The sequence below is a fragment of the Papaver somniferum genome, chromosome 3 (assembly GCF_003573695.1).
Source record: "Papaver somniferum cultivar HN1 chromosome 3, ASM357369v1, whole genome shotgun sequence".
NCBI classification, from domain to species: Eukaryota; Viridiplantae; Streptophyta; class Magnoliopsida; order Ranunculales; family Papaveraceae; genus Papaver; species Papaver somniferum.
In genome coordinates this window covers 49,909,823-49,933,327 of record NC_039360.1, presented here as the reverse complement: position 1 = coordinate 49,933,327, position 23,505 = coordinate 49,909,823, and the positions used below count along the sequence as shown (strand labels likewise).

Sequence of the window (23,505 nt, the reverse complement as noted above, 5' to 3'; positions counted from 1 at the left end):
CTAAACAATTACTTTGGTAGTTGTTAAATAAATTGATCTAAGAACCTGACAAAGGAGTTTATTGGTTAAACGGAAGAGCCTTTTGTCAAACTCATATCACGTTGTTTGAAAAGAGTTGTTACCGAACAGATTTGTTGTTCCTTTACTGTTTGGAATACGAACCAAAGAAATTGTTCCAAGTGCGTGACTTATTGCAAGTTGGAGGCGCAGGGATACTGAGGGAACTAGGTGAACTATAGGTTTAGTTGCTTGGTCTCAACTATACGAAGTTGGTTTAGATTTTGTATAGCGGCTTAATTCTGAGAGTACTCAATTCTGGAAAAGGTCCCGGGGTTAATCTGCATTTGCGGTTTCCTCGTTAACAAAATCTTGATGTGTCTTTTACTTTTCTATTTCCGCAATTATAATTGTTTTTATTATAATTAGAAGTAAAATACACAAACTTTAATTCCTAATTACTTTATGGGTAAAAACTGATTCTGCTATTTTTGGTAATTTGGGGTGTGTTGATGAGAAACAAGTTCAAACCCTAAACAAATGCACTGCACGGGAATGCTTTTAGGTTCAAGAAATCAATCTGTAAAACTCTGGCCTAAACCAAGAAATGATCGTTCCAGATTCAATTCGGTCACAAGGTGAAGGAGAAGGGTTGATCTTAGGAAGGGATGCGGAGAAGGTGTTCGAAATCAGAGTGTTGAAGATGTGGTTGTTTATGACTTGTGTATCAGAAAATGGTTTATGGCTACTTGTGTTGATAACACTTGTGTTTCCCCTTTTCGAAATAGATTGAAAATCTATTTATACAAGTCATTTGAGCGCAACCCTGATCTCATAGGAAGTGGAGGAAGTTAAGTGGTGGAGTAATGGAATTGTGTAAGAGGTGGTGATCATTGCGTGATCACACCTTCACCAACTACTCCATCATTGTTAACCGTCCGTCTTATCCTAACACGTTCTCGTAATGGGCGCGTTGCACGCCGCACGCTGTAAACTGCCAGACCAATACCCCAGTAAGCATCCCCAGTTTGTGAAATGTTTGATGTCTCGAATAAGTGGGTCAAGTCGTGGCATCCGCCGCGGAGAATAGCATGGTGCTATTAGGTGAAACAACTAAGTTTTTTGTGAGGCCAATATAAAATATTGTATGTATTCGATGCATGTGAAGCATCGCATTTAAGCAGCTCAAACTAATCGATGTGTATGAAGCATCATTGTTTTAGAGCCTGATTGAATAAGTCGCGGATAGCCGTCTTAAAGGAAGCAGCATGATCGACCACCTTTGGGTGATCGTTTGAGGACCCTACGGTCAAGTCATCACTTGGTCGATCGCCTCATGTGGAAGAGGGATGACCGGTCTTCACAATGTTGCTTTGCTTGTTTTCGAAAAACAAATCCACACCATCCAATTAGGTTAGCAAAGTTGGATGGACGAGATGTTTTACGGCAGTTGCATACTTCCATTGACACAACTTTTAGGATTTAGGGAGATGTGTGGCCCACCCCTCTTTGGACGTGCGTTTCAAGGCATTGAGCCCTAATTTGCATAGGCCGGTCAATCACATGTAAAGGTGGGTCCACAGTGATCACATTAACACCTTCGAGACCACTTGAATCTAGATCTATGCCACTCGTTTAGGCTGGCGAAGATGGATGGTTGTGATCAATCTATGACAGTTATGTACTGTCGTGACCTAAATTAGGGTTTTCGAACACAACGTGTTTGCTCAAGTTTGTGCAAGCGGTCGAGCACCCTATAGGCTTGCCATAGGCAAGTCGATCGTCAAAGGGGAAAGTAGGGTCGCAAATGATCATGCTGATACTTCTTTAATCGTTTGTAGGAAGATCTAAGCCGTCCAACTAGGCTGGCTAAGTTGGGCGGATTTGATGGTTTTTGAGACCGTTTTTTACGGTCTTAAATCGTTCGAGCTTTGTCTTTACGCAGCGCAAACGCCCACGTTTGGGTCGGCGTTTGGAGCGCTTGTGCACGGACAACATGGGACTCGATCAACTATAGAACTAGTGGGCCCGCCGATGATTGCTACGACGCCTTTTTGATCGCCCAAAGCTCAATCTAAGACGTCCAACTTGGTTGGCCAATTTGGACGAACGTGATGACTTTGAGACCGTCATGATCGGTCTATCTCGTTTGAGCTTCTAAATAGCGTGAATACCCACGTTTGGGTCGGCGTTTGAAGTGCTTGTGAATGAGCAGAAGACTACTCGATCGACTAGGGCACTAGTGGGCCCGTCGGTGGTCACTATAGTGATTCCCTAGTTCTGTTAGGAGTAGGTCATGCTTGTTAAATCGCGCGGCCAAATTGTGGCCGTGATCGTTTCTGAGACTGACATTAACATTCCAAATTTTCTATAAGGAGTAAGTATGTGTTCAATCACGCTAACTTTTAATTAAAAAGTGTGTGAATGCATTGATCTCTTTGTCGGAGATATGTAGCACGTATGAGTATTTTTATGCAGATCTCAATACTAGCACTTTGGGAGATTCATACTACTCTGCTGAGAGTGAGCATTGATCATCATGTCATGTCAGTATTGAGAGTTCGTCTGGGAACATAGCATGGAAAAATATCAGGCGAGTCTTGCATTAGTAACTAATGAGATAGGTTGAATTTTATAGAATATCTGGGATTGATGCACCATTCTGATAAATTTCATAAATATATCGAACTACTCAATACATATATAAGTAAAGAGGTTTGAACACTCATCCCTTGTAAATAGTTTTTATTCCTTTGCAGGATGACAGCGCATTAAATACAAGATTTTACAATTTTGACCCTGCACCAAAAACCACCATCAACACATAGTCAATGAGCATTTGCTTCATCCACAGAAGTTGAGAACATCAAGTACCAGTGTCATGTCCCTTGTCATGAACTGTTAGGGTCTAACAAACCTGAGTAGGTGCCCTTAGTAAAACGTAGAAGTAGTTCAGGTTATTTAGTTGTAAGCGTGTTGGTCACACGATGGCCGGACGAATATTATCTTTATTATTGTGGTTGGATGTAGGAAGACTCATTCATGAATTAATCAAACTTGAGTTACTTTATTCTTGCTCGTCTCTCTCCTCTTCTTCTCTTTCGACTAAATTCTTCTTCCCTATGAATTCTATCTTCTTATTCTTCTAATCAACCCTTATCAAGAGTTGTTACTGATCAACCATTGTAGTTCAATCACTACGAGTGGTATCAGAGAACTCGATTCTAAGTGACCGTTAGCCATGGTGAGTAAAGCTGAGCTCGATGCTTTCACCAAACAGATAACCTCAATTCTACAGGTGAATGAAAATCTAGCGAAAGAAGTACTGGAAATTAAAGCCAAACAAGATTCACCCTCTCCTCTGATGCTGAATACTATGATGGATCTGTTCAAGGCTGAATCAAAAAAGTTGTTGGATGAATATAGAGAGCAGACGACTAGATCTGGAGATGGATTACTAGGAACACCAGGAATGATCAATCTCAACAATCGATCAGGTGGTGGTAGTAACTTCTCTAGTAAGAACTCTAATTTTTCTCATACTCATAAGCTTAAAGTATATTTTCCTAGATTTGATGGTGTTAATCCCATATCATGGGTTAGGAAGTGCTCTAAATATTTTCAACTACATCAAATGAATGATGAGCAGAAGGTAAATGTAGCTTCTATGTATCTAGAAGGGAAAGCCGATATTTGGTTCCAAGATTATCAAGTAGGGAAAAATATCATCTACTAGGAGGTATTCATGAGAGATATTTGTTCACGCTTCCAAGAACTGGGTCATGATGACATAGTTGGAGAATTTAACAAGTTGAGCCAATCTGGTAAATTGCTGGAGTATCAAGAATTATTTGAAGAGCTGAAAGCACTGATGGTAGCTAAGAACCGGCATATCACTGAGGATTATTTCACATCAAGTTTTATCAGCGGCTTAAAGGAAGAACTAAGGATTGTTGTACAAATGTTCTCTCCTACCACCCTTGAGAAGGAAATTTACTTGGCTCGAATGCAAGAAATACTGTTAGAAAGTACCGCAAGGAAGGCTAGAACCACTAGAACACCTCCATTATTCATTCCATGGAGTCATAAAAATGTAGTGACTAGCCCAAAATCCACATCCCCTTCTCCAAGACACTCTACTCTCACCAACCCAAAATTTCCTCTTGTAAAAAAACTCATTTATGCTGAGGTGAAGGCAAGAAAGGAGAGAGGACTATGCTACAATTTTGATGAAGAATTTAAATATGGCCACAAGTGCCTCAAGCAACAACTATTTATGTTGGTGGTAGATGATGATGAACCAACCAACTCTGAAGAAGAAGAACCTTCCAATGCTCCATCAATACAAAAAGTGGAAGATGAAGAGGTGGAGATTTCAGTTCATGCCTTGTCAGGTAATACTTCTCTTAGCACCATTAGGATACAGGGCAAGACTATGAACAAGCATTCCATTATAATATTAGTGGATAGTGGCAGTACACATAGTTTTATAGATCCTGAGTTAGCCAAGTTGAGTGGATGTTTGGTAGAGCCAACTGCAGCCTTCCAAGTAGCTGTGGCTGATGGGAATAAACTGGTGAGCTCTTCTAAGTACCCAAAATTTCAGTGGGAAATGCAGGGCCATAAGTTTCATTCTGACATGAGAATTCTTGCACTTGGAGGTTGTGACATGGTCTTAGGAGTAGATTGGATGAAAGGAATCCGTCCAGTTCAGTTTGATTTCAAAAAATGGACTGTAACATTTAATATGAGTGGAAAGAAAGTGGTACTGTAGGGTATAACTGAGAGTACCAGCATTCCTCTCATGACTGGGAAGGAATGTGACGGATACATGAAGAAGCACAAGCATGGGCTAGTAGGGCATTTATACTCCATTACTGGTGAAAACAAACAAACTCTAACACCTCCTACCCTACAACCACTCATCAACTCATTCCAAACCATATTTCAAGAACCAACAAACCTTCCTCCTACAAGGAACTATGATCACCACATACCCCTACAACCACTTTCATCCTTTCCAAATCAAAGACCCCACAGGATACCTTACATTCAGAAAGATGTAGTGGAGAAGTTGGTTAAAGAAATTCTAGCTTCTGGGGTTATCAGGCCAAGTCACATCCCGTTCTCATCCCCAATTCTACTTGTCAAGAAGAAGGATGGGAGCTGGAGGTTTTGTGTAGATTACAGAAGGTTAAATGAAATAACTGTCAAGAATAAGTATCCAATACCTGTTATTGATGAGCTGCTAGATGAACTGAAGGGTGCTAAGGTGTTCTCCAAACTTGACTTAAGGGAAGGGTATCACCAAATAAGGGTTCATACATATGATACCCATAAAACATCTTTTAAAACCCACCAGGGACATTATGAATTTATGGTGATGCCATTTGGGCTTACTAATTCCCCAGCAAGTTTTCAAGCTCTCATGAATAATATATTCCAGCCATACTTAAGAAAGTTCATTTTGGTCTTTTTTGATGACATACTGGTATACAGTCTAGATATGGAATCTCATATCCAACACTTGAATGTCACTCTAGAGTTACTCAAGAAACATTCACTCTTTGCTAAGCTCAGCAAGTGATCATTTGGACAGTCACAAATTGATTATCTTGGACATATCATTTCTGGTGAAGGTGTTGCGGCTGATCCTGAAAAGATTGCTTACATGGTTAAGTAGCTAGTACCAGCCACTTTAAAGGATCTCAGGGGGTTCTTAGGCTTGACTGGTTAGTATAGGAAGTTTGTCAAAGATTATGACCTCATCTGTAAGCCATTAACTGAGCTACTTAAGAAGAATACATTTTAATGGAGTGAAGCAGCACAAGAAGCCTTCCAGCAATTGAAAGAAGCAGTCACAACTACTCCTGTGTTGGCCTTACCGGACTTCACCAAGCCCTTTGAAGTATCAACTGATGCTTGTGATGTAGGAGTAGGAGTTTCTTTAATGAAGGAAAGAAGACCCATATCCTTCTTCAGCAAAGGTATGGAAAACAGATTTTTAGCTCTATCTACTTATGAGAAAGAAATGATGGTTGTGGTCTTAGCAGTTTCTAAATGGAGAACTTACCTGCTAGGAAATAAGTTTACCATCTACACTGATCATCAAAGTATCAAATATTTTATGATCAGAGAATTCATTCAGTGCTGCAACAGAAATGGCTTGCTAAGCTCTTAGATTATAACTATGAACTTTACAGGAAAGGAGATGATAACTTAGTAGTTGATGCCCTATCAAGAGTCAAGTTTGGGGAGGAATTGTCATGTCATGTTATTGCGCAAGTTCAGCCAACATGGATAAATGAAATTCAAGACAGCTACAAGGATGACTCCATTGCTGAAAAATGAATACCAGAGCTGTCAGTGAAGAACCAACAAGTAGATGGATTTACTTACTTGGATGGAATTCATAGGTACAAACAAAGACTATACATTGGGTAGTCTGGAGATCTGAGAAAGGCCATAATGACTGCCTTGCATTCTTCACCAGTTGGGGGACACTCAGGCGGACATGCAACTTATCATAAATTCAAATTGTACTTTCACTGGAGAGGAATGAAGAATCATATACTCACCTTTGTCAAGGAGTGTAATGTGTGCCAGCAACATAAGGGATTCAATACATCACCAGCTGGGTTATTACAGCCATTACCCATTCTTAATCAAGCATGGGAAGACATCAATATGGATTTTATTACAGGGTGACCCAAGTCTGAAGGAAGAGAAGTTATCATGGTAGTGTCAGACAGTCTCACAAAGTATAGCCATTTTATTGCACTAAGCCACCCCTATACAGCTGCTTCAGTTTCTACCAGGTTCATAGATACTGTTTTCAAATTGCATGGCATGCCAAAGTCCATTGTTTCTGACATAGACAGTATTTTCATCAACAATTTCTGGCAAGTGTTATTTGCTAAGGTAGGCACTTCCCTGCATCTCAGCACTTCATATCATCCACAGACTGATGGACAGACAGAAAGGGTGAATGCTTGTGTGGAATCCTACTTGAGATGTATGACTAGTTAAAGACCAACTAAATGGGCTTCATGGTTATCATTATATGAGTGGTGGTTTAATACTTCTTATCATACCAACTTGAAAATTTGAAGCCATATATGGCTATCCACCACCACAATTTGGAGTCCTTTCTGCTCAGGCAGGCATTCATGCTGCAATTGATTATTTACAGCAGAGACAGGAAATGGGAAAAGTCCTCAAGGAAGCCTTGGAGTCTGCACAACACAGATTCAAGCAAAAGGCAGATAAAAAGAGATCAGAAGGATCATTCAATGTACTTGCCAAGATGGGTGTTGTAGCTTATCAGCTGAAGTTACCATCAGGCACTAGGATTCAATATACATTTCATGTATCACAACTGAAGCCTAAGATAGGAGTTGGAGTAGTAGCTCAGACTCACTTGCCCTCAACTGACAGCAATGGCCAACTGCAGATGACTCCAGATAGTGTACTAGCTACCAGAAGTATTCAAAAGAACCAACAAGCTATATCCCAAGTTTTGGTGAAATGGAAGGGTTTAACTGATTTTGAAGCTACCTGGGAAGACAGCCAGCTCATGAAGACACAATTTCCAAAATTCATCCTTGAGGACAAGGATGTTGTGGAGTAGTGGGTATTTGTCATGTCCCTTGTCATGAACTGTTAGGGGCTAACCAACCTGAGTAAGTGCCCTTAGTAAAACGTAGAAGTAGTTTAGGTTATTTAGTTGTAAGCGTGTTGGTCACACGATGGCCAGACAAATGTTATCTTTATTATTGTGGTTGGATGTAGGAAGACTCATTCATGAATTAATAAAACTTGAGTTACTTTACTCTTGCTCGTCTCCATTCTCTTCTTCTCTTTCGACTAAATTCTTTGCCCCTATTAATTTTATCTTCTTATTCTTCTAATCAACCCTTATCAAGAGTTGTTACTGATCAACCATTGTAGTTCAATCACTACAACCAGCAGCAATATTTTCTTCTTCACATGTTGATAGAGACTGTGAGTTTTGTTTCTTGTTATGCTAGGCTACAAGGTTTTGACCAACATAGAAACAACCACCAGATGTGCTTTTGCGATATTCTACACATCATGCCCAGTCATCATCTGAATAGGAAACAAGACTATTGTTTGTATCCATAGAATATGATAGACCATGAAAATGCGAGGGTCTAACAACCACACCCAACAATTCATTTGGAAATCTGAGAGGACTTACTCTAATACAATTTCTAGAGAATCAATTATACAGTCAGATTCAACCTAGAATAAAGTATATCAAAGAGTTTAATATCTCTAACTCTTAACTCAATCCGCAATCATCAAATAGAAATATGCGAGTCCGATTGAATATAAGAGAATTACTTGAACGGTACCAAAGACCAATGTTCAAGTGTCAATCAATGTAAATCAACAACCAAAGGTTGGATATTCTAATTGATTGATCTTAATGCACAACCTGTGATATTTCAATTATATAACAAAATATAATGCGGAAAAGAAATAACACAGATACCAGAATTTTGTTAACGAGGAAACCGAAAATGCAGAAAAACCCCGGGCTCTAGTCCAGATTGAACACCATACTTTATTAAGCCGCTACAGACACTAAACTACTACCAATTAACTTCGGACTAGACTATAGTTGAACCCTAATAAATCTCACACTGATTCAAGGTACAGTTGCGCTCCTTACGTCTCTGATCCCAACAAGATACTACGCACTTGATTCCCTTAGATGATCTCACCCACAACTAAGAGTTGTTACGACCCAAAGTCGAAGACTTGATAAACAAATCTGTCTCACACAAAAAAGTCTATAGGATTGAATAAATCTGTCTCCCACAGAAATACCCAAGAGTTTTTTGTTCCGTATTTTGATAGATCAAGGTGAACAGGAACCAATTGATAAACCGCTTATATTCCCGAAGAACAACCTAGTATTATCAATCACCTCATAATATACTTAATCGACTAGCAAAACAAGTTATTGTGGACACAAACGATGAGACGAAGGTGTTTGTGACTACTTTTTTATCTTTCTTATCGGAGATATAAATCTCAATCCAATTTTACAATTGCACTCAATCACGATAGAAACAACAAGATCATATCACGCAACTAGAAAGAGAATAGTTGGGTATGGCTTCATAATCCCAATGAAGTCTTCAATTCGTTAACCTACAGGGTCTCGAGAAGAAACCTAAGGTTAAAGGAGAATTGACTCTAGTTATGCAACTAGTAACACAGGAGGTATAGGGATTAGGTTTCCCTGTTGCTAGAGTTCTCCTTTATATAGTTTTCAAATCAGGGTTTGCAATCCAAGTTACCTTGGTAACAAAGCATTCAATATTCACCGTTAAATGAAAAACCTGATTCAACCAAGCTAATATCTTTCAACCGTTAGATCGAACTTAGCTTGTTACACGCAAATAAAATCTACCCTCATTTTGGTTTATGTAACCGTACCCAAACGTGTACACCATGTTGGTTCACAAATAATTAACCGAGGTTAGCTATATGATTACTCTCATATTAACCTTATTCATCTTAACCATAACTAGTTCAAATGACTCAAATGAAACTAGTTAAAGAGTTGTTCAATTGCTATATTCTCATGGATTTATACAAGAACACAATTGAAGCAAAATCGGTTTGATTCACTCGAATCAATACATGAACATTATAGCCACGGTTTGCACAGGTTGCATTCCTTATTGATAAATGTTTTAGGTTCATGTACAACCGATTTTAGAAAGTAACCTACTTAAGTATGCATATGGGTATGCGTACTTAAGTAACCGGATTTGAGTTTGTTTTAGTTTCCAAACTCAGCAGAAATTCACGGACGTGAACTTTCCGCCAGTATGCGTATGGGTATGCGTACTTTAGGTAACCGGATGAGTTTGGTTTTGGTTTTAAAACTCAACAGAAATTCACGGACGTGAATTTCCGCCAGTATGCGTACGGGTACGCATACTTACCCAGTCTCCTACAACCTTTTTGTATACACACAAGTATGCATACTTTAGGCTCCCAGATGGTTACAAGATTCTAAAATTTTTATTTCAATCATTGAAACATTCTTCTATAGTGACAATAGCCGTTTTCACACACTATTAGCATCAAAGCAATTTTCAAGATATTGAAATAATCATTATCGAAACATTCCATGTCTTACACCAAATGATTGTATAACACAAACCATGTAAGATGTTACTCGAAAATTTTCTCATGATATAAGATGAACTTGGTCGAAGCGAAAGCTTACCAACATATATTTCGAGAAATATGTAAGCGAGATATACTCAGCTCGAAATCTCAAATGTGTATAGAGAAAACTATATCGTAACACGACTTATGTCTCAATATAGGAGATAGAGTAGAAATAGACTTTCCAAGTGATAGATGAGTTTAAGTCTCCACATACCTTTTGTCGATGAAGTTCCACAAGCTCTCCTTAGTAGTTCTTCGTCTTCAAGTGATAAACGCCGTGAAGTCTAAGCTCAACTACACAAACTATGTCCTAGTCCGAGACATCTATAAATAGGCTAGAAATCAAGACTTATAGTTTTGATCACTAACATTGACAAACATGTTTGATATAGAAACGCATGCGAGTTCGACCGAGCAGTGCTCTAACAGACCATAATCTAAGGTTCCATTAACGTATCTTACGATTCTTTTTACAGCTTTTAGATGTAATTCTTTAGGATTTTCTTGAAACCTGGCGTAACATCTCAAACTGAACGCAATATCCGATCTTGTTGCAGTCAAGTACAATAAACTTCCTATCATGGATCGGTCCAATAGTTGCCATTGGTGTTGCCATAGGTGTTGTACCCTTTAACTCAAATTTATCAACCAAATTTCTGGCATATTTTTCTTGAGAAAGAAAAATGTTGTCTTTTTGTTGTTGTATTTGTAAACCTAGAAAATATGATATTTCTCCAACATTGCTCATTTCGAATTCCCCACTCATAAGATTTATGAATTCATATGTGAGACTTTTTGAGGTGGATCCACAGATGATCTCATCTACATATATTTGTGCAACAAGTACATTCTATCAATTCCATTTGGTGAAAAGAGTCTTATCAGCACCACCTTTAGAGAATCCTTTTTGAAGTAAAAAGGATGTTAAATTATCATACCAAGCTCTTGGAGCTTGTTTTAGACCATACAAGGCCTTTTTAAGCTTAAGAACATGATATGGAAATAATGGATCTTCAAATCCTTTAAGTTGAGCAACAAAGACTTCTTCTTTTAAATCTCCATTGAGAAATGCAGATTTAATGTCCATTTGAAAAGGCTTAATCTTAAGATTACAGGCATATGCAAGTAAAAGTCTAATTGATTTTAAACGAGCTATAGGAGCAAAGGTTTCATCAAAATCAATACCTTCAATTTGAGAATATCCTTGAGCAACCAGTCTGGCTTTGTTTCAGACAATAGTTCTGTATTCATCTGATTTGTTCTTGAAAATCCACTTTGTTCCAACGATGTTGATACCTTATGGTTTAGGAATACATTCCCATACTCCTTGCCTTTCGAATTGATTAAGTTCCTCATGCATTGATATTACCCAAGCAGGATCACTAAGAGCTTCCTCAATGTTTTTTGGTTCTATTGAAGAAAGAAAGCATGTGTAGTGACAGACATTCTGGAGTTCCCTTCGAGTCATAACTTCGGCATTGGCATCTCCTATGATATTCCGTGGAATGTCTTTGATAAACCCACTTAGCAGGTTTGTGGACTACATTTTCAGTATTGTTGGGTTGTTCAACAATAATGTCACTATCATCTTTATCATCTATGTCACAAATAGTAGGAACAATTGATGGTTCTTCTTCAATATGTTTTTCTTTATTATCACAAGATGTCTTTAGATCTAACAACAGTTCTAAAGATCATGTCGATCCTTCGATCTAGTTTGAGTGAATATTATTGATGTATTTTCAAGTTGTTGTAGAGATTGTGGTAAAAGTGGGTTCTTTTCAGATTTGTGAAGATAACAAAATTTCTAGATTTAAATAAAATTTAGGAAAATAGCAAACTGACGTAAAATTGTATGGAGAAATAGGGGTTAAGATTCCACCATTCAACAATACTTATGTGATCTAATATTTTTTTACTATGCAATTTAAATAATTGGGTTGATTCTAAATATTGCCAAAAGCAGATTTTCCAAAATATCAAATGTTAATCACAAGTATAATGCATCAAGAGTCTAAAACTAAGCATGTATTATCAAGGGAAAACACAGTTGATTAATAAAAACCATTTAAATCATTTTTATCAATGCAATTAATCATATAAAAATATTGCATAAATTAATAAAATAGAGATTACCACATAATTATTGTGAGAATGGCTTCCTCTGTCACCCCTGGGATTGGGTTTAGCTACTCATGATGAAAAACCTCTCAAAAGATTTCATTGATGCTCAAAAGTGTTTTACAATGAAGAGAAAGATAAGTAAATAGTATAAAACAGGATTCTGCGACCCACAGAAGGCGTCAGAATCAACGACACAGAGATAGTGTTGTTGGTACAACGACTCAGTCGCGGAAAGGAGTGGAAAAGTGTCGCAATAAAGCGACAGTTTTTAACGACTTTCCTGCCTCGTCTATTGTTCTTCGTGTTCTTCAGTTCCAGCAGCAGCAGAAACTTTCTTCACAGCGTCTGGTTCTTTGATTTTTACGTCTCTAACTCTCTCCCAAATTCTCCCTAAACTTCCTCACCCTTTCTCTGACCTCCAAGGACTCTACTTAAACCCGAAGCATGCATCGAATCTCCTCCATAACTCCACAAATCCTCGGCAGTGAAAGAAAATATTTTCGGATATTTTCTTTCCTGTTTTAGCTTTTCACGCGTTTTCTCTGGTCTAGCACGCTCCAATTCGATTACACATGCTCCAACAGGTTGCTCGATGCATGAAACACGAGCAGAACACACACAAAATCTTCCAGAAGTCGTAGAGAAACTCTTCTGCATGTGTTTTACCTGTTTTGAGCCCGTGAATTGGCTAGCCAATTCTAGCCAAATTTGAGCTAAGAGAACACTCACAACAGCTTTTCCATGTTAAATCACAACTTCTCACCAATTTTCAGCGATTGAATCGCACTAGAACACCTTCATTTTGCTGATTGAAAATCTGTCAGGAGTGAAAATGGTTTTCCCGCCAAAACACGAATTTGAATGTTGAAGATGATGTGCCCCCTATCCTGAACTGGGGTGCGAATAGCAGATGCCTTGGGGGTGACCTGGGGGTGCCCCTTAGTAATTAGGTTACCCCTTATCCAAAAGCGAGAGTCCGAATAACACTTGTCCTTCGGGTGCCAAAATCAACTTTTCGAGCCGAATTTTCCAAAAATGTTTATTTCCTAAAAATACATAAAAACACAATATTAGTACAAAAATAGAGTTCCAACAATACAAACATTGAGGACAAAGTAGACACGAAAATGTGTCTATCACTTATATCAGAAGAGAAGATTCACAAGAATAAAAAAATTAGGTGCAATCAAAGTTTCAACAACCGTTAGTCAATCAAATCAATCGAAAACTAATAACACTGCAATTATCTAGTTTCCCACCAACGGTGCTCGTAGAGATTCTTGATCCCACATAAGTCTTTAAACGAGCGGTTGTAAGAGATTTCACCTAACTAGGATACTTTCCTTTCCGAATAGACGGCTCCAACAGAAACAACAAGAAATGAAGTTTGCCTGGCTCTTAGGATAGTTTGCTAGAAATACAAACTTAGGTATTTTTAGACCAAGGATGTTTGGACATCAAGGAATTTCCAAAATCAAAAATATTCTCAAGATTTGCAATGAATGTCAAAAATCAGTTTTCCTAATTCCAATAAATACTTGTCCAATATTTCTGAAATCTCACAATAGAAAATCTCCAATTAGTAAATGCACATTACTATTTTTATTCCACAGAGATATGCATTTAATTGCTGGTAATTAAAGCAGATAAAACCAAGAACCTTAATTAAAAGATTCTCAATTTATTTCGGCACATGATCTCCTTGAGTACTAAGGAATATATTTGAACAATAAATGATAAGATTTATTGTACGTGTTTAAAGTATGTTGACATCTCTTCACTTTAAATCCTTATTCATATTTACATGGATTTTACATTTTTGGAATCGGTTATACCACACTTCCAAACAAGTTTAGAATTGGTTGACATGTATTCCAAGATAACTATGTGACTGATCAAATATCAAATTACATACATGGGTTCAATCGGTTCTACCAATCACTAGGATCAGTTATACCATTATAAGGAAATACTTTTGATCGGTCATACAAGTTACTAGGACCGGTTACATCAGTTACCAGGATCGGTTCCATATTTCCATGGTATTGCTTGTGATCGGTCACACCGGTTACCAGGACCGGTTACACCAGTTACCAGGACCGGTTACCAATTACAAGGATCGATTACACAATACTCTATGATCGGTCATACCAATTACTAGGATCGGTTCACCAATTACTAGGATCGGTCACACCAATTACAAATATCGATCATACCATCTCATGGTGATTACTTAGGATCGGTTACACAAATTAATAAAAACCAGTCATACCAAATCATAAGTCATGCATTTCGATTAGTTATACCAAGAAACATAACATAGTTACGATCGATTCTACCATCTCACACATATTTTTCATCCAAAGATTTGCAATGAATAGCCGGACCAATAAGCCTAATGATTTCCCTTTCGATTCACGAAATGAGTTCATGAATGTACTTCCTTTAAACAAATGTAAGACATTGTTTCCTAGGATGAAATATTCACCATAACCCATTCACATAATCATAACAGTATATACAAGATTATGTCGATGTCATATCTACGAAGTGCTATACTTCGTAGTCTAATTCCCTACTATGATTATACAATTATGACCATGTCACATCACTAGAGTATTATACAATAACAACTTCATAGTTATGTTTTCAATATAGCACGACTTGAAAGATACGTTAGGAATGAAACAGTTCAAGTCAATATTACTAACCTCAAGTGGAAGGATGATGTCGTCGTTGTAGTTCGCTACTTCTTCACTTTGTTTAGGTCTTCGTAGTAATACTTGTATGTCTCAACATTCCTAAACATTATAGTCTAACCTAAACAAAGTTGACTCTAATATATAATCAAACGACTTTAGATGAGTTTTGACACACTAAAATATGACAACCAAACTTGACATACCAACGTTTGGTGAGTTCAACTAAGCTATGCCTATGCTCTAACAGATTCACATATCGACGTAAAATCTCAATGAAATTCAAATCTCTCGGGAAATCTCAGACATGGCCGAATATTCCCTATGATAGGCACACGCCTTACCTAGGGCTCTATCATATTTCTCAGCCTCTTAAACACACTCATGGCTAGTAAATTGAGCCTAAACTCTACATGTCTATCCAAAAACGTGGATAAGCTCTCTTGAGTCCACATGCTCAACAAAGGGACCCACAAGCAATAATACGGTCTCCACATGACATATGTGACCGGCCATGGAGAGAGGGATCTCAACCTCAACTCCCCTCACACTCTGTACACGATTCATGAGGCATTCCATGCCTTTTCACGTGACTCATCCTAGTCATTCTCACAAATGAGAGAATATCTCTCTATCTTGGCCAACTCGGATAAATAGAATGTTTCTCTCTCAACACATCATCACAAAGGCGGACTCAACTTCACACAAATGGGGGATATTAATTAGGGTTTTGGTTTGGCGGTCTACGACACGTATGAGAGATACGCGACCTATTTCTCACCACATAAAAGAGTAAGGGCGGTGGAATAATGAGATAAACTCAACCTAGTTTATTTCTATCTATTCCTGAAGAAATGGGATAAGTGCTCCGCATGGCACAGAAAGCAATCCTTATCTTTACCGACCTGGGATTAGAGAATTCAGCTATAAATAGGTCATCAATTCTCCAAGCTAACACACAACTTTCTCATAAATTCTCAGAGCAATTCTTCTTCAAACCCTAGAATTATCTGATCTCTCTCTTCATCTGCTTCCCTCCTTAAGACCGGTCCTAAGCCTCCATCCATGTGACTGAAGCAGTCTTTGAACGAACATTGTGCGTAGTTTAGGTAAAGACTGTTCGTGCTTAACCTCCCGTAAATCACTTTCAGGAACCTTAAAATCCTACTTTTAGCCTCTCACCGATTTTAGGTAACTACATTTTGGCGACCACAGTGGGAGGTTGTCCATTCAGTTACAAATTTTAAACATGGTCACTATCTGGAAGGACGCCGATTTCATCAATCCAAACACAAAAACATCTCCTTGATTCAATCTCCGTAAATCCACCTCTGATACGCTCGAGAGGTTTATCTCTACCATCACTTTTGTCTCTGCGATGAATATTTGACCCTAGTCAATAGGCTAGTGCATCCCGGATGACCTGGATCTCTTTATCATGGAAAACGCCCCAGTGACCTATTTCCATGAAAATCTATTGGTAATCCTTAAAACATTGGGTAAGGACCAATGAGAGCTCTTGGGGACTCAACAGAATCTTGCAAAATCTCAGATCGATATCAAGACTTATCAGAAAATTCCTTTAAAGTTACCGGTAGGGATTGATCCAACAAATCTAGATCGATTACACGTTTCCTAAAGAAGAAGTACTAAAAATGCTTAGAATAACATTCCAAAGGGACAAAAACCGTTTTGTAGCAACAAAATCACAGCCACTTCCGAGAATGGTGCTCAGAGAAAAACTCTCCAATTGAAACTTGATATGTAGAAAAGAAAGACAGCGTGTCACGCCGCATACTACAATGCGGCGTGATTATTGCAGTTGAAAAAACAAAATAGAGTATTGGTGGGAAAAAAAATTAGCCCACCCAGACATAAAATCCTGGTTACGTCGCTGAGTACTGTTAACCCTAAATCTCGTTGCAAACCTTGGATAGCCCCCACAATCGATACTAATAAACTGAGAAAATCCAAGTTGCCTCCACTGAAGAAGCGGAAGCTATGAGTCTCTCAAAAGAAGTTAAATGGGCCGAAAAAAAGAAAATAAAGGACTTGGTCATTGGAGATTGCATGCTACTGGCTAAAAGAATAATAGTGTCAAATAGCAGTACAAGGTGTTTTGGATGAAACAGTCATATTATCGGAAAATTGCTTTCTTTTTAGGGATTCATCTTTGCTCAGCATGAAGCACATTTTGGCAAAAGAAAGAGGGAAGAAATAACAACACAGCTAGCAAAGGCTATTTTGTACTAACATGCGAATGTAAAGCCCAATAAGATGAACTTGTAAATCTCACTATCCCAGTTCATGACTTTTGAAGCTTCTTGACATGATTTGTACAGAAAACGAAGTCATGAAATGAGTACCTAAAACATTATTGAACAGAAGCCAATTGGAAACCTTAGCTACACTAGGTCTGGCCCTACGCACAAAGTTCTTATCACTTCTTTCTTTTCTTTCTTTTTTCTTGTTTTGATGAAACACCCTTTGAAAGATCATAAAAGATGAGCCCCAAAAACAGATGTTGCATGTGGCTCCTTCGATGCTAGTTACTGCAAAACAAAAATGAAAGCTAGCCAAGGCTAATTGGTTCGTCCCTTCAAAAAAAAAAAAAAGCTAAGAACACAAACACAACATTAACATTTCTCTACCAAATTTAGATTCTTGACTCACTGTTTCCTTTGATTCTTTGGATCTTCTATTCTTCTTTTATGTGGTTCTTTTGGTTCTTTTCTATTCACACATGGAGGAGCCCACACAAGAATCCATTTCTTTCATCAATACCACCCACTTCAATTATTATTTTTATTCTTTACTTTCACTCAATTGTCTTCAAAGAAATTTGGTAAAAATGTTACTATATTGTATGATGATGATTAACAGATTAAGAGTGGAAATGAAGAGTTCAAAAAAAAAAACAGAAAAAAAAAACAGATTAGTACTGCGTTTGGATACAAATATGCTTCTGATTTCTATTTCTCCAGAAGCATATTTCAAAAACAAAACTATTTTTGTTTCACAAAAAACTGACTTTTTTGTTTCTAGAAGTCGTTTTGAACAATTATTGTCAATCTGACTTCAGACTTTTCTGACTTTTTGATTTCCAGAAATCGAAAACCAACTTTTGAGTGTGCATCCAAACACCTATAAGAGTGGAAATGAAGACGATTAAGTTATAATGTTAAAGTTCAACATAAGCATATTGCTTTCCTAGACAGTTTCTTCCATCTTTGTCATTTCCTTTGTGCATTCCCTGTTTCCGACGAGGAAATGTGCATGCGCAGTCGGAACACCCTCTACCTTCAGCCACCCTAGTAACATCCATAAAACACATTTACCTTTGTCAAGCTATATTGCATCTGATATGTAATTTCCAGTGGTTTTAACAGGGCTAGTTAGCCCAACAAGTTTGGCAATTTTTTTATAGCAACTAGTTCTTTGTATTTTTGGTAATGATAATATTCTCTCTATCAATGGAAAAAAAATTCGAGGTCCCCTCCGAAATTCATCAAATGGTGCTTGGCCATATTGCTAAAAAATAATGCAAAAATAGGTGTCTTTTTAACCAATCAATCAATAAATCATAGAGGTGAAAGTTGAAACCTTTTGTCATGTGTACATTGGATTTGTTGTGTCAGATCTTTAAGAGATTTCGTTTTCGACTTGTACACTGTCAAACACTAGAACTAAAGTGAGGTAAGAAAAAGGGGTGGAGGGGGCAATTAGACTTCACTTCAGTTGCTGGTAATAGTAGTCCTTGATAGCATCTACAGAACACAGCTGAGGGTCTTTGCAACTACTGAATACTGTATGGGTACATTCAGAGAGGCCTTGGTAGAATTGCAATGTCCAAAGTCCGAACCCTGTTTTAAAGGTTTAAGTGGTATTTAAATTGTTAGCTAGGCAATTCGTAGGCCATGTACCATCAGTGTCATTCATTTTCTTTCCCTAAATTTGTATGCATATACTTCATGTTGTAGTGTAGCCGAAGTCTAGCAACTAATTACATAACTTGATACAAAAGTTTGTTGTACATGACATCGACATCAATGGTACTTTTCCCACTCCATATCTACAGATAATCGTAAAACCCAAGGGAACCACGATTTGGTTGAACAAAAAAAACTCTAGATGATAATGAAATCCTCATACTCATACTTAGTAAAACCCAAGGGAACCACGATTAGGAGAGTACGTTTTTTTTAGACAAAATGCGGAGTAGACATCAGTGGGATTTGAACCCACGCCCTCTTTCAAAGACCAGAACTGAGTCTGGCGCCTTAGACCACTCGGCCATCCTGACGTGTTTGATGTCTGGCTTTTGTTTCCATTACACTAACTGATTAGTTTTCAGAGCCGGTGGTTCTACTAAAAAGAATGGTGATGAACTTTATTCACTTCTCAAAAAAAAAGTTATGGCCAACCAACCAAAATGGTGAAATTCAATGGAGCATAGAAAAAAAGTGAATTTAATACTAATAATTTAGAGCATTAACAACCACCTGTGTGCAATCTTGTATATACAGTACAACACTGTAATTCTCTGATTGTGACTTCCATAATTCCTAAGGTTTACAGACAAGACCATCAGATGAGCTACTATTCCAAAAAATTTCAAGCAAAAATCCAAACCAAAATAAAGTTTGTGTCCACCAGAAAAACGCTCTTCCTTCTCAATCAAACAATATATATTACAACATAAATAGGTCCTGTGACTCCACTTCCACCAAAAACACCCTTGTTCTAATTTCTGTCTTCTTGCTTCTAAAAATAGCTTCACTTCCTTTTCTCATCCACCGCCAATTTCTTCTCTCAACCTCTCTTTTTTATCCCAATCTTTTCCTTCTCCTTGCATTTCTTTGCTAATTCTTCTAACTATTTGCATTATCATTTCTCTTCTAAACTCAAATTATAGCCATGTCAAAACTAGTTGTTGAAGTTCTTGATGCAAGTGATCTTATGCCAAAAGATGGAAATGGTTCTGCAAGTCCATTTGTAGAAGTTGATTTCGATCACCAACGTCAGCGAACACAAACCAAGTATAAGGATATTAATCCATCATGGAGTGAACAACTTGTGTTCAATGTTTCAGACCCAAAAAATCTTCCTAACAGCACTATTGATGTTGTTGTATATAATGATCAAAAAGGAAACCACCACAAGAATTTTCTCGGACGAGTTAGAATATCTGGGATTTCTGTACCTTTATCTGAATCTGAAGCTGCAATTCAACGTTACCCACTTGAGAAAAGAGGCATATTTTCGAATATCCGTGGTGATATAGCTCTCAAAGTTTATGCCATCTGCGATCCTTCTTACTCTGCTGCGCCAATGCATTTTGAAGGTGCCGGCGTAGTAGAGCCTCAAAAATTAGAAGAAATCCACAATAAGAAGCTGGAGGAAGAAGTAAAGAATGATGCTGGGAAGAAGAATAAAAAGAAAGAGAAGGAAAGGAGGACATTTCATTCAATTGGAACTACTAATTTTCACACAGCTCCACCTCCATCCTTCTCTGGCTTTGGGTTCGAATCTGGCAAACCTGTAACAACAGAAAGAAGAAGTGATTTTGCACGTGTAGGGCAATCAACAACAATGCATATGCAGTTTCCAGGACAGCCTGAATTTGGGTTGGTCGAAACAAGCCCACCAGTAGCAGCTCGAATGGGGTACAGAGGGAGGTACAAGACTGCAACTACCTACGATCTCGTAGAACAAATGCATTACCTATATGTGAATGTAGTTAAAGCAAGAGATCTCCCTTCTATGGATCTGACTGGTAGTTTAGACCCGTATGTTGAAGTGAAGCTTGGAAATTACAAGGGTGTCACTAAGTACCTCGAGAAGAACCAAAATCCTGTCTGGGGGCAAACCTTTGCTTTTTCAAGAGAAAGATTACAGTCAAATTTGGTTGAAGTAGTACTCAAAGATAAGGATTTTGGCAAAGATGATTTTGTTGGCCGAGTTGCTTTTGATCTTTCAGAAGTACCTGTCAGGGTTCCTCCTGATAGTCCATTGGCACCGGAGTGGTATAAATTGGAGGATAAAAATGGGGTGAAGGTTAAAGGAGAAGTGATGCTTGCTGTTTGGATGGGAACCCAAGCTGATGAATCATTTCCTGATGCTTGGCATTCTGACGCTCATTCAGTCAACGTCGAAAACCTTTCCAATACTCGTTCGCAGGTTTACTTCTCACCCAAACTTTGTTATCTCCGCATTCATATTATTGAAGCTCAGGATCTTGTGCCTTCTGATAGAGGCAGAAATCCTAATACCTTAGTAAAGATACAGTTGGGAAATCAGCTTAGGTTTACTCGGCCTTCCCCCAATCATTCTGTGAATCCGATATGGAATGAAGAACTCATGTTTGTGGCATCTGAACAAATGGATGATCGGATAATTATCACTGTTGAGGATCGAATTGGACCTGACAAGCATGAAATCTTGGGAGTGTTGGCTTTACCTGTTTTTGCTGCTACACAGCGGCATGACCATAGGTTGGTAAATCCCAAGTGGTTCAACCTCGAAAAGCATTCATCTGCAAAAGAAGATGAAGAGAAGAAAGAAGTAAGATTCTCTAGCAAGATTCATCTCCGTCTTACTTTAGACTTAGGTTACCATGTTCTTGATGAGGCAACTCATTACAGCAGCGATCTACAACCATCGGCCAAACACTTAAAGAAACCAAGCATTGGGGTTTTGGAGATAGGGATATTAAGTGCTAGAAATCTGCTTCCGATGAAGGCCAGTGACGGTAGAGCCACCGATGCTTATTGTGTTGCCAAATATGCAAACAAATGGATTCGAACTAGAACCATACTCGACACATTAGCACCTCGCTGGAATGAGCAGTACACTTGGGAAGTTTATGATCCTTGCACAGTTATCACTATTGGGGTATTTGATAATTGTCATCTTAACGGAAGCAAAGAGGATCAATCCAAAGATAAAAGGATTGGCAAGGTGAGAATTCGGTTATCCACGTTGGAGACTGATCGTGTTTACATCCATTACTACCCCTTGTTGGTCCTTCAGCCTGGTCTCAAGAAAACAGGAGAAATTCAGTTAGCTCTGCGTTTCACTTGCACGGCATGGGTTAACATGGTGAACCTTTATTCAAAGCCTTTGCTGCCCAAGATGCATTACTCTCAACCCATATCTGTCCATCACTTGGATTGGCTTCGGCACCAAGCAATGCAGATAGTGGCTGCTCGACTTTCCCGCTCTGAGCCGCCACTCAGGAGAGAAGCTATTGAGTACATGCTTGATGTGGATTACCACATGTGGAGCCTGAGACGAAGTAAAGCAAATTTCAACCGAATAATGTCGCTCTTATCTGGAGTTATGGCCATCGGTAGATGGCTTAATGATATCTGTATGTGGAGGAACCCAGTGACTACTTGTCTGGTTCACATCCTGTTTGTAATTCTAGTGTGCTACCCAGAGCTAATCCTGCCCACTACCTTCCTCTACCTGTTTGTGATCGGGATATGGAATTACCGCTTCAGGCCAAGGCAACCTCCACACATGGATGCAAAGTTATCTCACGCAGATAGGGCCCATCCGGATGAGCTTGATGAAGAATTTGATACATTCCCAACTTCACGACCACCAGATCTTGTGAGGATTAGGTATGATCGGCTGCGAAGTGTTGCAGGACGAATACAGACAGTGGCAGGTGACCTGGCAACGCAAGGAGAGAGATTGCAAGCAATACTGAGCTGGCGTGATCCAAGGGCCACTGCTATCTTTCTAAATTTCTCATTGATCTGGGCCATCATTTTGTATGTTACACCATTTCAAGTAGTGGCGATATTACTAGGTATTTACATGTTACGGCATCCCAGGTTTAGAAGCAGGATGCCTTCTGTACCTTTCAATTTCTTCAAGAGGTTGCCTGCCAAGTCAGACATGCTTCTTTGAAAAAATAAATAGAAGCAGATGCTTTTGTTAATGGAACATATTATTATCCATGAATAAATCAAATACTGGTAAATTCAGTTAACTTTCGGGAAGAAATAAGGAATCTTTTATGGTGAGGCTCCCAAAATCCTAACAATAAACAGACAAGAAAAGGAAAGAGAAAGGATGTGAAAAAGATCCATTTTCCCTGGTCCCTACGATCCAACCTACAGAGAATAAACCTTTTTCATGCACTTCCATCTTTCCAGACCACTTTGTTATGTTTTGGAAGAGGCTTAGTGTTGGTTCTTGCATTAGATTCTCTTGCAGTTTCACTAACTCTGAGGAATAAAAAGGGAGCCAATTCTAGATTTCTGAGCAATCTTAACAGAATCTAAAAAGATAAATGCCAAAAAGGTACTCCGTAATTATATTACTGACTCCTTTCTGACAGTCAAGCCGTGATCATTTTAACAGAAAGATGGTGTCGAAAAGAAAGTGCATATTCATTCATCCTTTTTGTACTCACTAGTCACTACTCTTCCAAATGTAATTTAGATGGTAAAGG

The 23,505-nt window shown here is 38.4% G+C and overlaps 2 protein-coding genes across 2 annotated transcripts; both read left to right on the top strand.

Annotated features, from left to right (window-relative positions):
* The first annotated feature begins 6,732 nt into the window (after positions 1 to 6,732).
* LOC113359420 lies at positions 6,733 to 7,627 on the top strand. Its single transcript, XM_026603058.1, has 2 exons — positions 6,733 to 7,012; positions 7,110 to 7,627. Exons 1-2 carry the CDS (start codon positions 6,733 to 6,735, stop codon positions 7,625 to 7,627), a joined length of 798 nt encoding a protein of 265 aa, XP_026458843.1.
* A 12,153-nt stretch (positions 7,628 to 19,780) lies between these two features.
* Positions 19,781 to 23,054, top strand: LOC113356112 (FT-interacting protein 1-like). The gene has a single exon (XM_026599128.1). The coding sequence runs from the start codon at positions 19,956 to 19,958 to the stop codon at positions 22,956 to 22,958; it is 3,003 nt and encodes a 1,000-aa protein (XP_026454913.1). The 5' UTR covers positions 19,781 to 19,955; the 3' UTR covers positions 22,959 to 23,054.
* Positions 23,055 to 23,505: the final 451 nt, after the last annotated feature.